This window comes from Centroberyx gerrardi, chromosome 4, assembly GCF_048128805.1.
Source record: "Centroberyx gerrardi isolate f3 chromosome 4, fCenGer3.hap1.cur.20231027, whole genome shotgun sequence".
Lineage (NCBI taxonomy): Eukaryota > Metazoa > Chordata > Actinopteri > Beryciformes > Berycidae > Centroberyx > Centroberyx gerrardi.
The window spans coordinates 5,028,878-5,038,153 of NC_136000.1; the positions used below are offsets into that span (position 1 = coordinate 5,028,878).

The 9,276-nt window shown below is 42.6% G+C and overlaps 1 protein-coding gene across 1 annotated transcript in view; it reads right to left on the reverse strand.

The window, feature by feature from the left end:
- Positions 1-948: 948 nt before the first annotated feature.
- The window catches only part of tes (testis derived transcript (3 LIM domains)), a 16,801-nt gene continuing 8,473 nt past the window's right edge, over positions 949-9,276 (reverse strand). The window contains exons 4-7 of the mRNA XM_078282941.1: positions 7,701-8,441; positions 4,569-4,784; positions 3,696-3,854; positions 949-2,513 (exon numbers count right to left, since the gene is read on the reverse strand). Coding sequence (XP_078139067.1) covers positions 2,322-2,513; positions 3,696-3,854; positions 4,569-4,784; positions 7,701-8,441 — 1,308 coding nt within the window. The 3' untranslated portion in view covers positions 949-2,321. The remainder of the gene's footprint in view (positions 2,514-3,695; positions 3,855-4,568; positions 4,785-7,700; positions 8,442-9,276) is intronic.

Sequence of the window (9,276 nt, forward strand, 5' to 3'; positions counted from 1 at the left end):
TCTCTCTGTCCCTTTCCCTCCTTTTTGGTGTCGCATTGGTGCACAAGCAGCCAATCACATCTGGCTCTTGATCAGCTGTTCAGATCACCTGATCAGAGTAACGAGTCTGTTTTGAAAATATAGCGAGTAGAAACTAGTATAGATTTTGCTTTTGAAATGTAGTGGGTAAAAGTAAAAAGTCTTAAGTGAAAGAAAAACTTGTACAGATACTTGAAAATCTTACGTGATAAACTAAGTGTGCTAACAAAGTTTTTTTTACTTTGTTACTTCCCACCTCTGGTCTTCATGGACAAATACAGGGAGTTAGAAGTGAAAAAGGTTTCACTTTAAGCTTAGGGGTGTGGTGGTGGCCTGATTGTTAGAGAAGATCATCAGTTTGAATCCTCTAACTCAGTGGTTCTCAATCCTGGTCTAAAGGAGCCATAGTCCTGCTGGTTCTCTGCTCTACCTGGAAGTTAATTACAATTATCTTGTGTAATCAGGCTATATAGACCTGGGACTACTGTCGAGGCACCCCTGCTCAGTGACCAACCAAACAATATTGTGGTGATGTTGAACTTTGGTAGTACCTTGGGTTGTGTAGCATCCTGGCCATTTATGTGCTAGAAGTGTGATTTTGAGACCCGTTTCACCATATAATGAAGGTAGAGAGAAAACGCAATTGTCCAATCTCGTCTACCGGAGCAACAGATAACAGAGAATCACTGATTTTAGGGTTATATCATGTCCAGAAAGCTACACAACTTTCCAAAGTTCAACATCGCTTTAAGCTAACAACACATGTACATTACATTTTAGGCATTTAGCTGATGCTCTTACCCAGAGTGACGTACACTAAGTGAGGGGTTCAGAGTCTGACCCCTGAACCTCCAATCACTAGGCCACTCTGCTGCCACCTCAGGGTCAGACAGCTGGACACTTCATAGGTATGAAACAAGGGATGACAAGTAACTGCAAAAAACATTTATTGGATTATAAGCATGTTTGGGAAAAAGTTATAAAGTGCAGTTTATTGCATGGAAAGGAAAGTACATGGCACAAACAGACAAACATGGAGATAGAGGGGTAAATTACAATACAGTAAACAAAACCTGGTTATGTGTATGGTATTCTACAGTATAGTTCCTTAATTCATCAAGCCCAAAGTTTCCATAATTCATGTGCAACAACGTAACAGTGTTTACGTCCATTCTGGGTCCAGTGGGTGATGAAATTTGACTTGGGTGAAAACTTACTTAACATCTGACGTCTTTGAATTCTCTGCTGTTTCATCTCGAGTATCTTTCCTTTTTCAGCCTCTGGATGCAAACACTCTGTTTAAACACTAGGTGGCTTCTTTTAGCCAAACACATACTGTACACTGCTATTAGGGTTGGGTCAATTTACTTCAAATTCTTTCCATTCAATTCAGGAAGCTGAATTTCTTAAATAACAGATCAAAGATATCTATTGATACAGAAAGATTTGACTAAGGATGAAGGCTCTGTCATTATTATGTGATTTGCAGTTTTGATTTACATTTATAATAAGAGTGTATTGAAAGCAAATCGATCCCAAACCCTGACTAATATTGCTAGACAAACCGCTGCATAGATTATGCGAGTGAATATATCAGTAGTACGTTCGATGGAAGAAGCAGTAAAACGGTGGCACGTTAAATGAACACTGAGTTCTTTAGACAGACACAGGTTTAAGGTTTAAGGTTCAATACTAGATTAGAATCTCTAAGAAATACAAAAGTAATCTCATCAGTAATAAAAAAAACAAACAAACCCAGTGCAAATAAAGGAAGAGAAAATATCTACCTGTTGAAAGAAGAAGACACCGACTGGTTGATTTAAGGCAGTTTTGAGAAGATGGAACTGGAGAGTACTGGTTTGGAAGTCATCCCAGTTAAAAAGGGAAACGCGACTCTGAACTGGTTTTGAATTGAGAATTTGAGATACACCAATGATACACGATTCCATCAGTGGTGCAGAAACACTGAATACTCTGGTGGTAAAGACAGAAAACACTGCGGTCCCCCATGGATAAAAAGGAAGAAGCTCCCAAACCCCACATGGATTCAGTGACACATTACTGGTTTTCTTTGGACTCAAAATTCTGTTTAAACTGAAAAAAAAGTTTCCATTTTGTCTCAATCAGAGGTGTTGGGCACTCCATTTCTTTCTTTCTTTTTGATCCATCATCTATCCCTCTCTCTCAGTTGCACCGGTGTTGTTTTTCACAGTCTGGTTGCAGTCTTGGCTGAACCGTCTTGGTTTCGCTAGTGGTTGTGGATAAGGAGGAGGAGGGTTTTTCTTTTTTTTTTTATGGGACCTCTAAGCCGCGGTTTTCTTCTTGCACTCCACGGAGCAGAAGAGGAAGCCCTGCTGGGCCATGAACCGCTGGCCCACCAGGCACTTGGAGCAGCAGGAGCACTGGAAGCACTGGGGCTCGGCGTGCCAGTGGTGTTCCCCGTAGGAAACCCTCTGCGCCTCGGGCTCCACCGGGTTCTGACAGGCTGCGCATTTCTGGAGAGGGAAAGGACACACGCTGTAACGTCACATACTCTTTTTCTTACATATAATATATCTTCATTTTGTTCGTTTTTTCATTCATTTTCATTCATTCATCTCAGTATGTTCTGTTGCTGTTGCTAATTCAATATTTTTTCACACTTTTCATTCAAATATTTTTACTTCAAACGTTTCGGTGTTGGTAACAGTCAACTGTGTTATATTTAATAACCCCCCCCTTTGCTCTATTCTTCTATTGAGTGTACTGTCAGTGGAGAAATTGGTCTCTCTCCTCTTCTACGATGGATTTCTCCCTGTATGATTGTTGAACGTCTCTTGGTGCAAAATGGCGGCTCTAGAAAGAAGCCCTCGCTCTTTGATTCTGAGGGACTGACACCAAAACCTGATGTTTCCTGCTGATGTTTTAGATCGCTGAAACAGTTTCTGCTATCAAACTATATTGTAGCAGCACTGGAAATATCAACATGGGAGAGGTGTGCCAATAAAGGCATGAATAAGACAAATACACCACCAAACAACTAAATGGGCCCAGAAATGCAAGGCACGTCACGTCACCAATAGCTGCCAACAGTATTAAAGTGTTTTAGGGCAGATTTCCTTTAAAGCCAATAGCAATTTTTAAATTTTGGCCCACCAACAACTAGAAAAATGGAGGCTCTGTTATATCCAATGAGTGTTGAATTTCAAGTATTTCTTTTCTAATAATTGAAACCCTTCAAATACTTCATGGAAGCAGATAGCTCTAAATGTGTATATTCACAGTTGTGTGAGAAGTGACTGTGAGTGTAAAGTTACATAAGGACAGTGGGTTTGCGGGGGGATTATGTTGGATAAACAGTATAAACACATGCTGAGTGTTTCACATTCTTAGCTATGTGTGGTCACTGTCAGCCAACACTCATTTACTATCTCTCTCTCTCTCTTATATACTGTACACACACACACACACACACACACACACACACACACACACACACACACACACACACAGAAACACAGAGACAGAGACAGACACAGATCTTGTAGACCAGCATGGCATTAGCACCTCCAGGGTTAGAGGTTCAATTCTCACCCACACTAAAAATGTATGCACTCATGGTACTGTAAGATGATTTGGATAAAGGAATTTCAGCTATTTGAACACACAGATAGACAGATAAATAAAGTCTCTCTCACCACAGCGTAGTTCTGCATGTAGCAGGGCTTGCAGACAGGCTTGTCCTTCTCCATGACGTAGGTTTCCCCGGCCAGGACGCAGTCGCAGTCAAAACAGCAGAAGTGCTTCAGATGCCAGTTCTGGCCCTCCGCCTGGGTGTACTCGTTACTGAAGATCAGCTGAGGACACACACACACACACACACACACACACACACACACACACACACACACACACACACACACACACACGCCCCAAAACGTGGATCAACACAGTGCTACCGACCTCTCTGCTTGAAGGATAATAATTCAGCTAATATCCAAATTGAAGCAAATTAACTGATAAAATTATGAATTGAAATTATTCACCAAGACTAAAAATTAATCGTGATTAATAATTGTGATCATGATGTCTAGGAAAACAATCAGAGTTACATGAAATGATTCAAGTCATTTTTCTTACTCCTCTCGACTTTCTGGAATCAACCATCAACATACAGAATATCGCTGACCATGCCCTCTAGTAAGTCAGTACAATTAATGGCCTATAATTGTATATCAATTTCCATAATAATTGTATATCAATTTCCACAATTAATAATCATAAAATATTGGCTTATCTGCAATATTAAAACATTTAATTTCATTTAGAATTTCCGCTGTAGTTGAAAATGGTTGATTTGTTGATATAAGATGCAAAAAGATTCAAGATGGATTAGTTTTCTGCCATATAAACCAAAGTTGCAAGGAATTTGTCTCAGTGTGCCAAGGATAGACATGAGAAGTACAGCAATTTATACACATAATTTTGTTGCACAAATGATCGCAACTAATAATCGTAATAATCACAATATCTACCAACATAATTAGGATAATCATTTCAGCCTCCCTCACCTCGTCGCAGCCTCCACAGCGCGGCCTCTCGCTGTCGCCGTAGTGGCGTCCGCAGTACAGCTTGCCTTTCTTCCAGAAGTAGATCATGTCCACCAGCAGCTCGGAGCAGGTGCAGCACACGAAGCAGGCCGGGTGCCACAGCTTGTCGTAGCCGGCCCGCTCGGCGTAGACCGCCGGCTCGCCCTGGCGCATCGGCTGCTGGCAGTGATGGCACGACTTGGAAGGAGACGAGGGGAAGAGAGAAGGTTGGTATGGTGCTGGATTTGTAGTTTTTAGAGTACTTAAAGCACCATCATAAGATAAGATGAGACTTTAACAGGGTTCCCACCATGGCCCTGATGTAAAATTCCATGACTTTCCATTACAAGTTGAATCACTTTGATGATCTAAACATTTTGTTCCTTCCTGGTTTGTAAATGTTGTTTTCCAGCTCAGAAATGTTCTGGGATGAACTGTCTGGTTTCCACTACAACATACTATTACCCTGTGTACTAATCTATGGTATTGTATTAGATGCACACAATAAAACTCTGTTAGTGCAGTCAGTTGCATCCTGTCCCTACATTTTTTTGCACAGATTTATCACATATCCCATTTAGTACTAACACAGAATGATTGTGTACTACCAATACTTTTCAATAGGTTATCACACAGGGTAGTATCCTGTTATTCGAGTCTATTGTAAAGTGAAATATGGCCCTCCTCTGTTCTGACATGGAGACAAAGTTGGTTTGTGTCTTTATCAGGAGGCCAGCAGAGTTTTATTTAACAGCACTTCAGTACTGACATATTACATACAGTGCAATATGTTGGCACCGCAACAGAGGAGGCAAGGCATGTTACAAATTGGCTGTTAGTGGTATGGTGGTGGGGGGAGATTGTAAAAAAAACTGTGACCTTCTGGCTGCAGGACAGTTACTCTACCCACTAAGCCAGCGTACCATCCTTAAAGGGGAATGCCGCCCAAAGGGGAATGCAGCTTGGCCAATAAAGCTGATTCTGATTTTCAATACTACAATATGTCTTTCTCTAGCCTTCGGAGAGTACTGTGATCATAAGCAAAACGGCTAAATCGGTTCTAGAGCAGTGAAATACTTGTAAAAACAGAGAATATTGGTGGATCTTAGTGAGACAAAATTACATTTTCTTTTACAGAACAGTCAACATTTGAGAATGATTTGGCTCATTTGGATGGAGACACTCAAATAAGCTCTCACTTGCTTTCAAATTGCAAGGTTCACGTCTTAGATCCCAACTCCCTTTGACATTGCATTGTAATGAAAAGAGGGCCTGCCACATTAGCATCCAAGGTTCAAAAGCTGCTCATGTGACCCGACCCAGCCGACACTGGCAATTCAGTCTCTGGAATCGAGTCAAACGTTTTGCCTGTGATCTCAGAACTCCCTGAAGGGTAAAGAAAAACATATTTTACTGCTGAAAATGGGCAGCATTCCCCTTTAAATACAAAGCCGCTGTGACCCGGCCTTGGTATTGTTAATTACATGACTGCTAGTTGGGTTTGCAGTTTGGATGGAGGTAGAGAGGCTAATTACACAACAGTTGTTTTTCAGTCCCTGCCAGAAGAGGAGAGTGTGTTCTAGCTATATGAGCTGGTAACTGTAAGGTTGCTGGTAATTTATCTACAGCACGCAGCAGAAATACAAAAGTGCCCTTGAGCAACAAAGCTGGGGGCCAAATAAAGTAGTCTTAGTGCATTTGTTGATACTGAAAGGAATAAGGAGGGTGGATGAAGTGAGAGAGTGAAGGGTGGGAGACTATAGAGAGCAACAAACACAAGAACAACATGGAGATAGAGGGAGAAAGATGGGGCAAGCATAAAAGAAGAGACAGAGGGTAGCAAAGTGGAGAAAAATATGGGGGAGAAGAGTAGAAAATGGGAAGGTTCAGCAGCAGGAATAATGAATTCTGCCAACCATTATAGCTGTAAGCTCTTGCCAAAACAATGGCATTGTTGCATAAACCCTATTGGTTCTTATTTCAATATCAAAAAATCCTCCCCATGATGCATTATTCACAGCAAATCTAGGAGTTGGGTTTAAATCAAAACAGGCTTTCCATGCAGACTAACTAACTGCATATGGTGTGACTAGATTTAAAAACAAAAAAAACAAAAGCTCTGTTTAAACTGAAAAAAAAATTCCAGTCCTGACTCATGGCTCAGTCAGAGTGAATTCAAACTAAGCAAATAACTATGCAAAGCTAAACAAGTAACATTCTGGATGGGGAAGGTTGAGTCATAGTTGGTCTTCTGGCGCCATCTAGTGTCCAGTCTGGGAATAACTAGTTTCTTTTTCCCCCTGACCCCTATTCTGAAGTTGAGACTAATAGAAATGCATAAACCAAGGCAGCAAATCCACTTTATTGCCAAAACTAAGAGGGTCATGCAAGGCTGGAGTAATAACCATTACGTCTTCTTGACACTTTTCAATGTACCGATGTCAAGAGCATCTGAAAGACAGTCTTTACACAGAGATAATGACTATCAGGAGGAGACAGGTGATGCTATTTCACTTATATTTCACTTATAGCACGGAGCCTAACCTACCAGCCTTAACTGACTTATCAGTGTAGTATCAGGAGTTAATCACACCTCTGACTAACACTTTACAATGACCTTATTCTGCTGCATTATGGAATAGCATTGAGCATACGCAATGATACTGTGGTAGCACTTGATCCTCAAAGGAAAATAACTAAATAACTCACTACGCCACCCTGCTACCCAATCACATTTCAAGTAGTAGTGACAGAATTGTAGGTACAACGTATTATTGCATTCTTATAATTTTCCATAGGTTAATACACAGTAGGGTATATTATACTGGAATAAGGCAGTTGTAAAGTGTAACCCTCCTTTGTTCTGACTCTCTTTGGTCTCTAAATTACAGTTTCCAAAAAAAATATTTGTGTTTGTTAAGTGCACATTGTCTCTTGCCATCTCGCTTAGGCCTAAGTCTCGATAGAACTACAGTGGAACATGCACGCACACACAAGATGCCAAGAGTAGTGGTAATTTACATATGGCATTTGGTGAATAAGAAAGACACAGAGACAGACAGACAGACAGACAGACAGACAGATAAATAAATAAATAGATTATAGACTGCTTACAAAGGCTTGCAGCGGTAGTCCAGCTTGCTGAGCTCCAGGGGTTCCCATGGCTCCAGCAGTGGCGGCAGTACCCATGTCTCCCTGTCCGGCCCCTGGCACAAAGCCAACGGAGGACCCACTCCCAGGCCTTGAACCTGGTCCAGCACCACCGGCTCCTGCTCCACGACCCCCAACTCCTGGTCCATACCCTGAACCGGCACCCGCCACAACCCCAGGTCCCCCAACTTCAGCTCCATAGCCGACACCGACTCCAGACCCAGCACCGGGCCCAACGCCAGGGCCAGCAGCCCCAGGGCCATACCCAGAACCAGCTCCAACACCAGGTCTATACCCAGCCCCAGCCCCTCCAGCTCCAACTCCAACACCAGCTCCAGCCCCAACACCAACCCCAGGCATTCCAACTCCAGTTCCAGCTCCAGCACCCCCAACCCCAGGTCTATACCCACCCCCAGCCCCAAACTCTCCAGGTCCACCAGCCCCAACTCCTCCCTGCCCTCCTGCCTGTGCCAGGAACATCTCTTCTGGCAGCCTGACGTCTCCAACGCCCAGGGCCTCATCCTTGTACTTGCGGACGTACTGCTGCATTTTTTTAACCTCGGCGGGGCTCAGCTCATGGCACATGGACGGGTCCTGGTCGTGCTCGGGCAGCTGGCGGTCCATCTGCTGCCGACGGTAGGCCGCTCCCTCTGTACCCGCCACCGGACGCTTCTCTGGCGGGAGCAGCTCGATGTAGCGCACCGCCTGGGAGTTGGACAAAAAGTCGGAAGATAGAGACAGTTTGTTTTGAAGGGATAAAGAAAGATTGAAGCATGTGGGAGAGGGATGAGAAGAGCACACACAGAAGGAGTTACAGTCCAATCAGAAAGAGATTAAGGGGAGACCGTCCCGGAAAAGGCTCTTGAGATACAGGCTTGTGGAGAGAAAGTCATGCAAACAAGTGGCCTATAGATACAGTTTTAGACTAAACAGACAGATTCAGGGAGTTTTTAAGTTCAGGCTCTGCTTCCTCAACTTGTGACTGGTATTAAGCCCAAGCAGGGAAGAAATGGAGAGAGGCAGCTGCCATCAAACATCACATCCTCTCTCTAATCAAGTTTATTATCCATAGATTAGATGCACTGAACTTCATGTTATTGAGACTTCTAGTGCAGTTGTTCTCAACCTGGGGCCGGGACCCCCCAGGGGTTACGAGATCATTTTGGGGGTTCGCAAGATGATTTATAGGATAGGAAAAAAACATATTTCTATTGTCTATTTTTGGTCTAATTTTTGCTTTTTTCTTATGAAATACTAAATAGTTTTAAGCCTCTAGAACTCCTCTGATATTTAATCAAATTAAACAACCTGAAAAGGGAAAATAATTGTTTGAACTGTACGTCTGTGACGTGACAGGGGTTGCGAGTAGGCATTGCTTCGTTTTAAAGGGTCACGAGCCAAAAAGGTTGAGAACCATTGCTCTAGTGGACAAAGGCCTTCATGACGAGCCCCAAATTTCCTTAAAATTGTATAATTGTAGCAGGATGCTGTTTGGAGAAAATAGACATTTTGCCCTTGACTTCAGAAAAAACATTAAATT